Source organism: Glandiceps talaboti, chromosome 12 (assembly GCF_964340395.1).
Source record: "Glandiceps talaboti chromosome 12, keGlaTala1.1, whole genome shotgun sequence".
Lineage (NCBI taxonomy): Eukaryota > Metazoa > Hemichordata > Enteropneusta > Spengelidae > Glandiceps > Glandiceps talaboti.
The window spans coordinates 3,495,634-3,513,628 of NC_135560.1; the positions used below are offsets into that span (position 1 = coordinate 3,495,634).

General features: G+C 35.2%; 1 protein-coding gene across 1 annotated transcript in view; it reads right to left on the bottom strand.

Moving 5' to 3' along the window:
• Window positions 1-250: 250 nt before the first annotated feature.
• Window positions 251-17,995, bottom strand: part of LOC144443541 (mucosa-associated lymphoid tissue lymphoma translocation protein 1-like) — a 37,660-nt gene continuing 19,915 nt past the window's right edge. Inside the window, exons 7-17 of the mRNA XM_078133067.1 lie at window positions 10,663-10,806; window positions 10,028-10,171; window positions 8,858-9,064; window positions 8,223-8,400; window positions 7,700-7,774; window positions 7,098-7,219; window positions 5,598-5,747; window positions 4,825-4,988; window positions 3,954-4,013; window positions 1,765-1,845; window positions 251-1,304 (exon numbers count right to left, since the gene is read on the bottom strand). Coding sequence (XP_077989193.1) covers window positions 1,164-1,304; window positions 1,765-1,845; window positions 3,954-4,013; window positions 4,825-4,988; window positions 5,598-5,747; window positions 7,098-7,219; window positions 7,700-7,774; window positions 8,223-8,400; window positions 8,858-9,064; window positions 10,028-10,171; window positions 10,663-10,806 — 1,466 coding nt within the window. The 3' untranslated portion in view covers window positions 251-1,163. The remainder of the gene's footprint in view (window positions 1,305-1,764; window positions 1,846-3,953; window positions 4,014-4,824; window positions 4,989-5,597; window positions 5,748-7,097; window positions 7,220-7,699; window positions 7,775-8,222; window positions 8,401-8,857; window positions 9,065-10,027; window positions 10,172-10,662; window positions 10,807-17,995) is intronic.

A 17,995-nucleotide genomic window follows, 5' to 3' on the forward strand; every position in this document is an offset into this window, starting at 1 on the left:
GTCCCCCTGGATCTAGTAGCTCCTTGAATGTAGTATGTGTCCCCCCTGGATCTAGTAGCTCCTTGAATGTAGTATGTGTCCCCCTGGATCTAGTAGCTCCTTGAATGTACTACATTCAAGGAGCTACTAGATCCAGGGGGACACATACTACATTCAAGGAGCTACTAGATCCAGGGGGGACACATACTACATTCAAGGAGCTACTAGATCCAGGGGGGACACATACTACATTGTAGTATGTGTCCCCCCTGGATCTAGTAGCTCCTTGAATGTAGTATGTGTCCCCCTGGATCTAGTAGCTCCTTCAATGTAGTATGTGTCCCCCCTGGATCTAGTAGCTCCTTGAATGTAGTATGTGTCCCCCTGGATCTAGTAGCTCCTTGAATGTAGTATGTGTCCCCCTGGATCTAGTACCTGTCCCCCGGATCTCGTACATGTCCCCTTGGATCTAGTACCTGTCCCCCTGGATCTAGTACATGTCCCCTTGGATTTACTTTTTCCCTGGTGTCCTCCTTTGATCCACTGATTCTCAGTTGTGTGCTAAAAACAAAGTATGTAAATTACAAACTTCTACATAAATCTCTAGCATATATTGTGGGTTATGTACTTCCATGATTGTATATAAATATCTAACTACATGTATAGCATAAACCTACAACTTTAATTTGATGTTTATATCTGTTGTTACATAATGGACTCTACAATCCTTTAGTTTAAAATAATGTATAATGCTATAAAACATTTAATGTACACAGTCAAATATAAAAAATGAAATTAATTGAAATATTGTGTTTTATAGTATGAGTTATGCTAAATTCTTGGAACAGCCCCTTTACATAGGAATGATTCTAAAATTTACTTTTTTTTTCATTTTTTTTCATTTTTTCACAACTTATTGCTTGCTTCTGATCTTATTTCTTGCATTTGTCAGCCAGACTGGATTTGGTAAAATCTTGCCAGTTACTAGTCATTTAGGTAGACTTCCAAGCTATCAGGTATGTTTCACATATACTATCAGGTATGTTTCACATATACTATCAGGTATGTTTCACATATACTATCAGGTATGTTCCACAAGCTATCAAGTATGTTTCACATACTATCAGGTATAGGTTCCACTGGATTCATGATAGCAAATGTCGAGTTGGCACTTTATTCGCAAACTAATAACCATCTTCCACTGGCTTCCTTTGAAACATCGCACATCTGGCAATAAGAGGTTTTTCAATGACATAGGGAGATCGAGCTGTCAATTTTCGTCCATTGCATTCCATATCCAGCACAATAGATATAGTCATGTCATCCTGTCAATGCAAGTAAATTATGGAATAGTTCATAGTGAGACACAGTTGTTATTGAATGTAATATATAGTCATGTAATCCTGTCAATGTATGTAAATTATGGAATAGTTCATAGTGAGACACAGTTGTTATTGAATGTAATATGTAGTCATGTCGTCCTGTCAATGCAAGTAAATTATGGAATAGTTCATAATGAGACACAGTTGTTATTGAATGTATTATGTATAAAACCATCTCATCAGTTGAAAACAATAGTTACTATAGTGTCAATATGTATTGCACAAAACTTGTTTATATTCTCTCACTTGTTTGCTACTGTAACACTGTTTTAGAATGTAAAGAAATACATTTGTGTAAATGATTTGTGCAGACATGACACTTTATCTACTTCAGATCTGCTGAGAATCAAAGACAACATTCTGCTAATACATGGTGTCTTAGTTTGCTACAAACCATACATACCCTTAGTTTCTGAATATTCTTGACATACGTAATCAGAGCATTGTCTCTTACTGGATGTGGAAGAGATCGGTACCTGGGATCCTACACAGAAATGACAATAATTTGAGTCAATACAACATATACAGTAAAATTGTAAAAACTAGCAGTGGAACATTAAAACTAGCAACCGAACTATAAAAGTAGCATTGTAAATATAAAACTAACAGTGGAACTATAAAATTAGTAGTAGAAGAACTATAAAGCTAGCAGTGGAACTGTAAAATTAACAGTGGAAGTATAAAACTAGATTTAGTTGTTGCCATGGGTGTGACCATGGCTACAATGCACATTTTGTGTTTATTTTTGGATGCTCATTCACTGAAGTACCCATCAGTGTTAACAGCTACCTTTGGGAGAGATACATGTAAAACTCTGCCTGGTTATATAGTCAATTGTTCCCATAAGGGAACTACAAGCCTGAGTTGAAATCTATGATTTACATCCAAATACACCGAGGTCAAAGTTATGTGGAAAGTCTGCAACATGTGTCACTTTTCCCCCTTTCACGTTGCTGCTTAGTTTAAGTGTCACTGAAAATGTGTGTAACATAGTTGTATTTGGTACAGACAATGTTACAATGTAACACTCACTGATCTGGTTTATTTGGTACAGACAATGTTACAATCTAACACTCACTCATCTGGTTTATTTGGTACAGACAATGTTACAATGTAACACTCACTGATCTGGTTTATTTGGTACAGACAATGTTACAATGTAACACTCACTCATCTGGTTTATTTGTTGGAGACAATGTTACAATGTTGGAGACATTGCTTTGAATAACATCTCAGACATTATGTTTGTTGTCTGGGATGACACCAACTGTTTCTGGTATTGGAAATGGTGTGTCTGGTAACCTTGGTTGATTACCACTTTTGTGAAACAATGTTGCAGTAACACTACTACCAACTCATGAATATAGACACACAGACTCTCACTGTGTGGCATTTTACAAACTGAAAGAAATAGACTGTTCTTCTCCTCTTCTTCTTCCATTAAGAATCAACTTCCTAAACGAATTAAGGCTCAAACCCTGATATGTGATGTGACGTATGCCTGTCGTGTGAGATAAATTTAACAATAAATACATAGACATAGACAAAGCTAAACTTCGGTGTCACTGATGGCATTTCGGAATGTATCAGGAGTTGTTTTGTGTACAGGGAGATGATTCCAAATTCTGCAAGTGCATGGATAGAAAGAATACAAATGATAGTCATAATTCAATGCTGGTATGTGATAGGTGTTTTGAGATCAATATGACGTCTTTCAGCTAGTGTTTTCCACTCAAGTTCGGAAAACATTTGACCTACACTAGAGGGTAAACTGTAGGGTAAACTGTGCAGCACGTCTTTGGACCAGCTCTATTTTCTTTGTTAAGTTGGCTGTATAGAAGTCCCACACAGTCTGATAATATTCTAACAGAGGTCGAACAAGTACGGTATATGCCTGTTCCTTTATTTTGGGGTTGTTGATGTTGATGTTGTGAGGCAGGAAACTGAGAGCATAATGTTTGCTCTGGTTGTAATATGGTCAATATGTTTGTCCCAGCGTAGGTCGGATGAAATCTTTACGCCAGTCCTAGATATTTCACATAGTCAACATGTTTTAACTGATGACCATAGATTTGGTATAGGTAAACAATAGGGGTTCTTTTCCTTGTCATACTGTTGACTTCACATTTGTCAGGATGGAACTCCATCATCCGGGTAGATTCCCATTTACATAGCAAATCAAGATCCCTTTGTACAATATCAGTACATTAGTAGTATTTTCTATGGCAATGTATATCATTGTGTCATCAGCAAATATCTAACTGTGGAGGAGAGATTTTCAACAATATCATTTACGTAAAATAGAAAGAAGCAGGGCCCAACACTGACCCCTTCAGGTACCCTGGACACCACTGGAACACGACCAGAGCTGGACCCTTTCACTACAACAGATTGGGATCGATGGCTAAGGAAACTTTGTATCCATTTATTAGTTACGCCATTCACACAATACCATTTAAGTTTCTCGATCAATCGCCTTTGACCAACTTTATCGATTGTTGTATACAATATACTTTCTACACAACTTTGAACTTGGTTGTAATGCAGATGCTAGGATGAAGTGATGTGTAATGTAATGATTGCTAGACTTACTTGCATAGCATTTTCATATGTCTGATTCATCACAGTGTACCTGACATTTACATCCAGTTCCTGAAACAATACAATATCAATCACAATATCTAAATTATCAATCACAATATCTATATTATCAATCACAACATCTAAATTATCAATCACAATATCTATATTATCAATCACAATATCTAAATTATCAATCACAATATCTATATTATCAATCACAATGTCTATATTATCAATCACAATATCTATATTATCAATCAATATATCTACTTTATCAACTCCAATTCTATATTATCAATCACAATATCTACTTTATCAATCAATATATCAACATTATAAATCATAATAGCTCACGCAGTGGCTGCAAAGCAGCTGCATAGCGGCTCAATGACTAGTATGCATGCGCGTCCTATATACTATGCTATTTTTCGGGGGGGGGGGGGGGGGGGGGTGTTACCCAAGGATGCATTGCGGCGCAATGACTATGCATGCGCATTCTATATGTTATGCGCATTCTCCACATAGAGGGCGCTATCTACAATATCATCGTGAGGCAGCTCAGCTCAGGCAGCCTGTCACAAATGAATCTACCCTGCACGAGCTTATGGGCTTTGCCTAGTTATGATATTATCTATATTATCAATCAATATATCTATATTATCAATCTCAATATCGATATTGTCAATCACAATGTCATTATCAATCACAATATCAAGATTATCAATCACAACGTCATTATCAATCACAATATCGATATTGTCAATCACAACGTCATTATCAATCACAATATCAAGATTATCAATCAAAATGGCAAAATTGAAGAATGGCCCTACAGTGACTGGTAGGACTTGGGTTCTCAACTTAATCATGAAGTACTCACCGGCGGAAAGTCTTGAAGAGTGGCTGTACAGCGACTTGTTGGACCAGGGTTCTCAACGTTGACAAATATTATCAACTGATTTGAAAATGGAGTACTGAAGCTGATCTTGACCACAATTTTAAAACCTTCAAGTTGGAAGGATAGAGAGACTGGAGGTGGTAGTTCTGGCAATATCAAATAACACAGAATACAATGAATCAGCTTTGTATGGCCTCTGTATTTGTAGGGGTACCTAAGGTGAGTGTTCCCTACTGGGCCACTGATTATAGGGGTACTATGAGTGTTCACCATTGAGCCATTGTGCTATACTATAGGGGTACTATGAGTGTTCACCATTGAGCCATTGTACTATACTTTAGGGGTACTATGAGTGTTCACCACTAGGCCACTCTACTATAGGGGTACTACGAATGTTCATCAATGGATCACTGTACTATAGGGATACCAATAAGGTGAGTATTCACCACTTGGCCTATGTATTATAGGGGTACCTATAGATGTGTGTTCATCACTGGGTCACTGTACTATAGGGATACCAATAAGGTGAGTATTCACCACTTGGCCTATGTATTATAGGGGTACCTATAGATGTGTGTTCATCACTGGGTCACTGTAATAATGGTTCCAATCAGTTGTAATGTGTCTGGACAATCTACTATAGGCTCTATAACATGAACATTCTGCACTTTGTTGAGAAAGTAACTTCCATTGTAAATTATGTACTTCTTAGGTATTCAGTGGCTACTAGTATGTTGCAAAGTTATCTAACTTACGATGGGCATTTTGCCATTGCTGTCTACGGATTAGAAACTCTTGAGTGTGTCCATCATGAGCTATTGGATCAAGTAAAGTACGATACTCTCTCAGATCTGACTTCAATTCTGGATATTGACGTTCTTTGGCATCAGGATCACGTGCTACATCTAAAATCAAAGACAGATAAACACTGTGTCATTGATGAATGTGTTTTTATATCTAATTATGCAGTACATGGAAGCAAACAAAATACAAATATGATGACATATGAATCAAGAAACATTTGTTCTTCTGAATGGGGTTGTCTTTGTTGAGTATATTGATGAAGAAGGTCAGTGAGGGATTGTGATTCAGAACCCACAACTGAATTGAAGCAGATAGATGAAACTTGTTGTATAGTGAATTCAAGAATATTACCCTCCATACAAACCGGATCAGTGTGACTCAATGACTATTCATTACATTAATTTATTGTACCTACCTGATATTACCCTCCATACAAACCGGATCAGTGTGACTCAATGACTAGTCATTACATTAATTTATTGTACCTACCTGATATTACCCTCCATACAAACTAGATCAGTGTGACTCAATGACTAGTCATTACATTAATTTATTGTACCTACCTGATATTACCCTCCATACAAACTAGATCAGTGTGACTCAATGACTAGTCATTACATTAATTTATTGTACCTACCTGATATTACCCTCCATACAAACCGGATCAGTGTGACTCAATGACTAGTCATTACATTAATTTATTGTACCTACCTGATATTACCCTCCATACAAACCGGATCAGTGTGACTCAATGACTAGTCATTACATTAATTTATTGTACCTACCTGATATTACCCTCCATACAAACCGGATCAGTGTGACTCAATGACTATTCATTACATTAATTTATTGTACCTACCTGATATTACCCTCCATACAAACTGGATCAGTGTGACTCAATGACTATTCATTACATAAATTTACTGTACCTACCTGATATTACCCTCCATACAAACTAGATCAGTGTGACTCAATGACTATTCATTACATTAATTTATTGTACCTACCTGATATTACCCTCCATACAAACTAGATCAGTGTGACTCAATGACTATTCATTACATAAATTTATTGTACCTACCTGATATTACCCTCCATACAAACTGGATCAGTGTGACTCAATGACTATTCATTACATTAATTTATTGTACCTACCTGATATTACCCTCCATACAAACTAGATCAGTGTGACTCAATGACTATTCATTACATTAATTTATTGTACCTACCTGATATTACCCTCCATACAAACTAGATCAGTGTGACTCAATGACTAGTCATTACATTAATTTATTGTACCTACCTGATATTACCCTCCATACAAACTGGATCAGTGTGACTCAATGACTAGTCATTACATAAATTTATTGTACCTACCTGATATTACCCTCCATACAAACTAGATCAGTGTGACTCAATGACTATTCATTACATTAATTTATTGTACCTACCTGATATTACCCTCTCTATGATCCTTGTCACCTTGTCTTTTGTAGTGATATGTCTCTTCAAATACTTCATGAATATACCATTCTCAGCACCTGTTACTTCAAAGGCACCAGTAGTAAATGATCTAATATAAGGTGAAATGATAAATTTATACATCAGATAGACTTCTGTACAGCATTGAATATTGGACCAGAATGCCGTCAATTTATCATGATTAAAACATTGATAACAGTAATATCAAGTGTATAGCTTTGTAACTTTGAAATCAAATACATTGGTCCTACATATTCACACCTATCATCACAAAAATACCACTTAATTTAAACTATATTAAAAGAACAGATTCTTTAGATTTAATAGAACTCTGAAAACAAACAAACAAACAAACAAACAATTTTATAAAATATATCACAGTGTGAGTGTGTAATGCCCTCCATCCACAACTGACCACTGTTTTCTTGGTGTATCATGCTGAATAATGTTGATATCACAATATATCTGTGTCTACTGATAACTCAATCAAACTGAACAATGTTGATATTGTTATCATACCGGTATCTCTGTGTACTGATAATAAATGGTAATGTTTGTAGGTGTGACTTACGATGCATATCCAAAGACAGTGTTTCCTCTTACTTTAGGTTCATAGGGAGTGATGGTACCACGAACATAACTATTTCTGGTGGTGAAAAGAGAATTTATAGCAAATTCAAAAACAGTTCATATCATAAGATCAGTGTTTCAAATCACTTAATATGTTGCCACACCTAGCTATCGTTTAAACAATTTTAACAAGAAGAACATTGAATGGCTCTTATTTGACCAAAACAATCCACTAGAAAAATGGGTGTAATTTATGTTTTACTGTAGAGATAGGGACTCCTGGAGTTAGTTCAACCCAGTTAAGTAACACACTTCATGATAGAGTTAAGGAGAAAATCATCTCTGGATATGAAACTGAAAGGGGGAATTGGTAAAGTGTTATATTTGGGTTACAATACTTTCTGACTTCTAAATAGCAATTCAAAACAGACATCAGATTAAAATGTCTGTAGTGAGTTTGTTGCATGATTCTACAAGTGTCCAATAGTAGTATGTACATTGTACAAAATGTCTGAGTTCCTTACACGATTCTACAAGTGTCCAATAGTAGTACATTCAGTCCTGTTTGCCTACGTTGCATCTTGTCCAAAACCCACTGAGCACATAAGCAATCCTCCACTGCATAACCAGCAGGGGCATCTACTGGTACCAAATAACTCTGTCCATTATGCTCAAAACCATGACCAGCAAAATAAAACAATCCTACAAAATAAAAACAAAATATGTTAAAAAATAAACATGAATCACAGAGTTAAAGAAATTGTAGGAGACCAAGACCACTACATTTTATTTTCATTTATTAGTGCATCATAGCTGTGTTTGTGCAGGTATATGTATGGATAGGAGTGCAATTTAAGTAAGAAGGAAAACAATCCTGCCCAATAAGTACAATCTGACATTTTGAATTAATATTCTTTTACAAAGGATAAGGCAAGATATTATGTACATTTAAACCCTGGCAAATACCATGTATGATAAATGCATATATGTGTGTGCATGCCCTTGCCTGTATGTTTATATGATATGTGTATGTGTATGTGTGAGTGTCTATGTGCATGTTAATTACTGGTATCATAGACCAATATACATCGCATTTAATGATTCAAAGAATTAGACAGCAGGTCGATGTAATTCACAGAAAGTGTTCACTTCCACTTACCATAGACACCAGGTCCAAGTAATTCACAGAAAGCATTCACTGCTCTCTCCATTTCTTCTAGAGTTAAGTCAATTAGTGATACAACTTTAAAGCCACAGTCAATTGACAGCAGGGATGCAAGGGCGTATGCATCCTTAGCTGGAGCCTGGAGTGGTCCTTCACTACGGAATTCTTGGTTACCAATCACTAAGGCAATCTTGTCAGTTGCTGAAATAATAAATAAATGATTTATGAATTAAAATTGATAAAAATAGCACCAATGGCATTGTAGCACAACTATATTTGGCTGCGACTATGGGCATGGTCTTGAATCTTCACATTCCTACCCATTCCAGGTTTCATCTTTGCAATATACACCACCATTTGGCTGTTGCTGTGGGTGTGGTCTTGTTGCTAGGCACATTTACATGCATTTTTTGAATTTTTGTTCGCTTGTCTATTAATCCGTGATATCTTTGCAATACATGTATATGTGATCATTTGGCTGTTGCCATGGGTGTGGTCCTGTTGCTAGGCATATTTGCATACACTTTTTGAATGTTCACTTATCTAAGAATTCCTGTTATCTTTGTGAAATACATTTGTACATCATCGCTTGGCTGTTGCTATAGATGTGGTCATGGTTGCTATGGATATTTGCATATACTTGAATGTTTACTCATTTACATACCAGATGCTGTTCTTATCTTTTTTTAGCAAAATATACTGGCATTTGGTAGTTGCTAAGGGCGTGATCATGGTTGCTAGGACCAATTTTGTCAAAATGTTTTGAACAAAATCTGTAGAATAAGACTTCTAGAAACATCTCACCAAATTTCAGTCTCATTGATTGCCCAAGTACTTTCTGAGATATAAGTAGTTGATTAAAATTCACATTTTTACACCTAATTTGCATATCACTGATGTATCCCCATTAAATTTCAGCCCAATCTGTTCAGTACTTTTGGAATTGAAGATTTTTTAACAAACAGACTCATTTATAGCCCTATTTATGTAATATACATATTACTGACGGAATCATCATGTCATGAACAAATCTTAATCTCCAGGGTAGACAGACTTATAAACTGTGTACCAAATACAGAGACCAGTAACAGGCATACAGACCAAGTAACAGACATACAGACCACGTAACAGACATACAAACCAATACAGAATGTATAGACTTACCATAGTGTTGTGGAATTTGGTTTCTCAGTAAAACTGTTGCAATTTTAGATACTGTAAATCCATAGGAGTTCTTCACCTTGCAGTAGTATTGCCCTTGATCTTCAACTTGTGTTTGTGATATCTGTAATGTTTCCTGAATGGCACCTGTAAAATGGAAATATTTGGTACATTATTATACAATAGATAGTCTTGCCATTGTTACATATCTCTAGTATATAATCACTATACATTCACACAATACATCATACAAGTATCATGGCAAATAACTGAAGGTAACTTCAAAGCAAACGGTCTACTATTTAAAGACAATATTCTGAAGTCATAATCTACAAATAAATGACACATTTGTCAATTCTATATAGACTGTGGTGTTATTTTTCTTGATGCCTCTATAGGGTTGATTAAGGTGTTACAATGTATTTTTCTTAATTGATCAGAGTCTTGATTTTGATAAATTTTACAAATTACAAACAACAAAATAAAAGATTTAAGCTGCAGCCAATATTATTTTGTGAATGTTAGAAAACAAGATGAAATAATGGTCAAGCAGTAGAATTGTCATGCAAGGGTTATTTAGTAAAAGGAATATTAAAACAAATGTTATTACTAGCCCAACTAGGAACATGGTTACTTACCATGGATTGGAATATCTCCATTTTTATACCATTGATAGGACAAAGGTTGTTTACCCCTCGCCTCACATTGAAGTACTACAGGTTTTCCAATTTGACACTCAGTATCTCTAGGTTGTTTTAATATCACAGGTGGACCTTTTGGAACTGCAGATACAAGTAAGAATCCTAACAATTACTTGATTATATATAAACAAGGAATAATACATAAATTATCAAAGTGACTTTGTATCATGCAATTACCATCTTTACATATAGTACAGTGACTTTGTATCATGCAATTACCATCTTTACAATACACTACAGGTGTTTGTTAGTCAAGTTTTTACAACAGTCAGTGAGAGCCTGTCATGAAAGGTTCTAATTTAATCCATGCAGAAAGAAGAAAAAAACATGTGACAATGCTATTTAGCTGGGTCCAAGTGATATTTGCTTCAAGTAATAAACAAGTCCTTTGTTCACAGGTTTGACCCCACCAAAACTAAGTCACTTGTTGGCAGGTTTGACGCCACCAAAACGAAGTCACATGTTGGCAGATTTGACCCCACCAAAACTAAGTCAGTTGTTGGCAGGTTTGACCCCACCAAACTAAGTCAGTTGTTAGCAGGTTTGAACCCACCAAAACTAAGTCAGTTGTTAGCAGATATGACCCCACCAAAACTAAGTCAGTTGTTAGCAGGTTTGACCCTCCTAAAACTAAGTCACAGGTTGGCAGGTTTGACCCCACCAAAACTAAGTCAGTTGTTGGCAGGTTTGACTTCAAACTTCAATGTTACTATATATAGATAATAACATTACATTTATAGACTAACAATTAATTATCAGTAACTAATAGATACACCTACTGATTGTTACTTGCACTGCATCAATTATCAGTAACTAATACACCTACTGATTGTTACTTGCACTGCATCAATTATCAGTAACTAATACACCTACCGATTGTTACTTGCACTGCATCAATTATCAGTAGCTAATAGATACACCTACCGATTGTTACTTGCATTGCATCAATTATCAGTAACTAATAGATACACCTACCGATTGTTACTTGCACTGCATCAATTATCAGTAACTAATAGATACACCTACCGATTGTTACTTGCACTGCATCAATTATCAGTAACTAATACACCTACCGATTGTTACTTGCATTGTATCAATTATCAGTAACTAATACACCTACCGATTGTTACTTGCACTGCATCAATTATCAGTAACTAATACACCTACTGATTGTTACTAGCACTGCATCAATTATCAGTAACTAATACACCTACCGATTGTTACTTGCACTGCATCAATTATCAGTAACTAATAGATACACCTACCGATTGTTACTTGCACTGCATCAATTATCAGTAACTAATAGATACACCTACTGATTGTTACTTCCACTGCATCAATTATCAGTAACTAATAGATACACCTACCGATTGTTACTAGCACTGCATCAATTATCAGTAACTAATACACCTACTGATTGTTACTTGCACTGCATCAATTATCAGTAACTAATAGATACACCTACCGATTGTTACTTGCACTGCATCAATTATCAGTAACTAATACACCTACCGATTGTTACTTGCACTGCATCAATTATCAGTAACTAATACACCTACTGATTGTTACTTTCACTGCATCAATTATCAGTAACTAATACACCTACTGATTGTTACTTGCACTGCATCAATTATCAGTAACTAATACACCTACCGATTGTTACTTGCACTGCATCAATTATCAGTAACTAATAGATACACCTACCGATTGTTACTTGCACTGCATCAATTATCAGTAACTAATAGATACACCTACTGATTGTTACTTGCACTGCATCAATTATCAGTAACTAATAGATACACCTACCGATTGTTACTAGCACTGCATCAATTATCAGTAACTAATACACCTACTGATTGTTACTTGCACTGCATCAATTATCAGTAACTAATAGATACACCTACCGATTGTTACTTGCACTGCATCAATTATCAGTAACTAATAGATACACCTACCGATTGTTACTTGCACTGCATCAATTATCAGTAACTAATACACCTACCGATTGTTACTAGCACTGCATCAATTATCAGTAACTAATACACCTACTGATTGTTACTTGCACTGCATCAATTATCAGTAACTAATAGATACACCTACCGATTGTTACTTGCACTGCATCAATTATCAGTAACTAATACACCTACCGATTGTTACTTGCACTGCATCAATTATCAGTAACTAATAGATACACCTACTGATTGTTACTTGCACTGCATCAATTATCAGTAACTAATAGATACATCTACTGATTGTTACTTGCACTGCATCAATTATCAGTAACTAATACACCTACTGATTGTTACTTGCACTGCATCAATTATCAGTAACTAATACACCTACTGATTGTTACTTGCAATGCATCAATTATCAGTAACTAATAGATACACCTACCGATTGTTACTTGCACTGCATCAATTATCAGTAACTAATATACCTACCGATTGTTACTTGCACTGCATCAATTATCAGTAACTAATACACCTACTGATTGTTACTTGCACTGCATCAATTATCAGTAACTAATACACATACCTACCGATTGTTACTTGCACTGTATCAATTATCAGTAACTAATAGATACACCTACCGATTGTTACTTGCACTGCATCAATTATCAGTAACTAATACACCTACTGATTGTTACTTGCACTGCATCAATTATCAGTAACTAATAGATACACCTACCGATTGTTACTTGCACTGCATCAATTATCAGTAACTAATACACCTACCGATTGTTACTTGCACTGCATCAATTATCAGTAACTAATAGATACACCTACTGATTGTTACTAGCACTGCATCAATTATCAGTAACTAATAGATACACCTACTGATTGTTACTAGCACTGCATCAATTATCAGTAACTAATACACCTACTGATTGTTACTTGCACTGCATCAATTATCAGTAACTAATACACCTACTGATTGTTACTTGCACTGCATCAATTATCAGTAACTAATAGATACACCTACTGATTGTTACTAGCACTGCATCAATTATCAGTAACTAATAGATACACCTACTGATTGTTACTTGCACTGCATCAATTATCAGTAACTAATACACCTACCGATTGTTACTTGCATTGTATCAATTATCAGTAACTAATACACCTACCGATTGTTACTTGCACTGCATCAATTATCAGTAACTAATATACCTACCGATTGTTACTTGCACTGCATCAATTATCAGTAACTAATACACCTACTGATTGTTACTTGCACTGCATCAATTATCAGTAACTAATACACGTACCTACCGATTGTTACTTGCACTGCATCAATTATCAGTAACTAATACACCTACTGATTGTTACTTGCACTGCATCAATTATCAGTAACTAATAGATACACCTACCGATTGTTACTTGCACTGCATCAATTATCAGTAACTAATACACCTACCGATTGTTACTTGCACTGAATCAATTATCAGTAACTAATAGATACACCTACTGATTGTTACTAGCACTGCATCAATTATCAGTAACTAATAGATACACCTACTGATTGTTACTAGCACTGCATCAATTATCAGTAACTAATACACCTACTGATTGTTACTTGCACTGCATCAATTATCAGTAACTAATACACCTACTGATTGTTACTTGCACTGCATCAATTATCAGTAACTAATAGATACACCTACTGATTGTTACTAGCACTGCATCAATTATCAGTAACTAATAGATACACCTACTGATTGTTACTTGCACTGCATCAATTATCAGTAACTAATACACCTACCGATTGTTACTTGCATTGTATCAATTATCAGTAACTAATACACCTACCGATTGTTACTTGCACTGCATCAATTATCAGTAACTAATACACCTACTGATTGTTACTTGCAATGCATCAATTATCAGTAACTAATACACCTACCGATTGTTACTTGCACTGCATCAATTATCAGTAACTAATAGATACACCTACTGATTGTTACTTGCACTGCATCAATTATCAGTAACTAATAGATACACCTACTGATTGTTATTAGCACTGCATCAATTATCAGTAACTAATAGATACACCTACTGATTGTTACTTGCACTGCATCAATTATCAGTAACTAATACACCTACCGATTGTTACTTGCACTGTATCAATTATCAGTAACTAATACACCTACCGATTGTTACTTGCACTGCATCAATTATCAGTAACTAATACACCTACCGATTGTTACTTGCACTGCATCAATTATCAGTAACTAATACACCTACCGATTGTTACTTGCACTGCATCAATTATCAGTAACTAATACACCTACTGATTGTTACTTGCACTGCATCAATTATCAGTAACTAATACACCTACCGATTGTTACTTGCACTGCATCAATTATCAGTAACTAATAGATACACCTACTGATTGTTACTTCCACTGCATCAATTATCAGTAACTAATACACCTACTGATTGTTACTTGCACTGCATCAATTATCAGTAACTAATACACCTACTGATTGTTACTTGCACTGCATCAATTATCAGTAACTAATAGATACACCTACCGATTGTTACTTGCACTGCATCAATTATCAGTAACTAATAGATACACCTACTGATTGTTACTTGCATTGTATCAATTATCAGTAACTAATAGATACACCTACTGATTGTTACTTGCACTGCATCAATTATCAGTAACTAATACACCTACCGATTGTTACTTGCACTGCATCAATTATCAGTAACTAATAGATACACCTACTGATTGTTACTTGCACTGCATCAATTATCAGTAACTAATAGATACACCTACTGATTGTTACTTGCACTGCATCAATTATCAGTAACTAATAGATACACCTACTGATTGTTACTTGCACTGCATCAATTATCAGTAACTAATACACCTACTGATTGTTACTTGCACTGCATCAATTATCAGTAACTAATACACCTACTGATTGTTACTTGCACTGCATCAATTATCAGTAACTAATAGATACACCTACCGATTGTTACTTGCACTGCATCAATTATCAGTAACTAATACACCTACCGATTGTTACTTGCACTGCATCAATTATCAGTAACTAATACACTTACTGATTGTTACTTGCACTGCATCAATTATCAGTAACTAATACACGTACCTACCGATTGTTACTTGCACTGCATCAATTATCAGTAACTAATACACCTACTGATTGTTACTTGCACTGCATCAATTGTCAGTAACTAATAGATACACCTACCGATTGTTACTTGCACTGCATCAATTATCAGTAACTAATACACCTACCGATTGTTACTTGCACTGCATCAATTATCAGTAACTAATAGATACACCTACTGATTGTTACTAGCACTGCATCAATTATCAGTAACTAATAGATACACCTACTGATTGTTACTTGCACTGCATCAATTATCAGTAACTAATACACCTACCGATTGTTACTTGCATTGTATCAATTATCAGTAACTAATACACCTACCGATTGTTACTTGCACTGCATCAATTATCAGTAACTAATACACCTACTGATTGTTACTTGCAATGCATCAATTATCAGTAACTAATACACCTACCGATTGTTACTTGCACTGCATCAATTATCAGTAACTAATAGATACACCTACTGATTGTTACTTGCACTGCATCAATTATCAGTAACTAATAGATACACCTACTGATTGTTACTAGCACTGCATCAATTATCAGTAACTAATAGATACACCTACTGATTGTTACTTGCACTGCATCAATTATCAGTAACTAATACACCTACCGATTGTTACTTGCATTGTATCAATTATCAGTAACTAATACACCTACCGATTGTTACTTGCACTGCATCAATTATCAGTAACTAATACACCTACCGATTGTTACTTGCACTGCATCAATTATCAGTAACTAATACACCTACCGATTGTTACTTGCACTGCATCAATTATCAGTAACTAATACACCTACTGATTGTTACTTGCACTGCATCAATTATCAGTAACTAATACACCTACCGATTGTTACTTGCACTGCATCAATTATCAGTAACTAATAGATACACCTACTGATTGTTACTTCCACTGCATCAATTATCAGTAACTAATACACCTACTGATTGTTACTTGCACTGCATCAATTATTAGTAACTAATACACCTACTGATTGTTACTTGCACTGCATCAATTATCAGTAACTAATAGATACACCTACCGATTGTTACTTGCACTGCATCAATTATCAGTAACTAATAGATACACCTACTGATTGTTACTTGCATTGTATCAATTATCAGTAACTAATAGATACACCTACTGATTGTTACTTGCACTGCATCAATTATCAGTAACTAATACACCTACCGATTGTTACTTGCACTGCATCAATTATCAGTAACTAATAGATACACCTACTGATTGTTACTTGCACTGCATCAATTATCAGTAACTAATAGATACACCTACTGATTGTTACTTGCACTGCATCAATTATCAGTAACTAATAGATACACCTACTGATTGTTACTTGCACTGCATCAATTATCAGTAACTAATACACCTACTGATTGTTACTTGCACTGCATCAATTATCAGTAACTAATACACCTACTGATTGTTACTTGCACTGCATCAATTATCAGTAACTAATAGATACACCTACCGATTGTTACCTGCACTGCATCAATTATCAGTAACTAATACACCTACCGATTGTTACTTGCACTGCATCAATTATCAGTAACTAATACACTTACTGATTGTTACTTGCACTGCATCAATTATCAGTAACTAATACACGTACCTACCGATTGTTACTTGCACTGCATCAATTATCAGTAACTAATACACCTACTGATTGTTACTTGCACTGCATCAATTGTCAGTAACTAATAGATACACCTACCGATTGTTACTTGCACTGCATCAATTATCAGTAACTAATACACCTACCGATTGTTACTTGCACTGCATCAATTATCAGTAACTAATAGATACACCTACTGATTGTTACTAGCACTGCATCAATTATCAGTAACTAATAGATACACCTACTGATTGTTACTAGCACTGCATCAATTATCAGTAACTAATACACCTACTGATTGTTACTTGCACTGCATCAATTATCAGTAACTAATACACCTACTGATTGTTACTTGCACTGCATCAATTATCAGTAACTAATACACCTACTGATTGTTACTTGCAATGCATCAATTATCAGTAACTAATAGATACACCTACTGATTGTTACTAGCACTGCATCAATTATCAGTAACTAATAGATACAC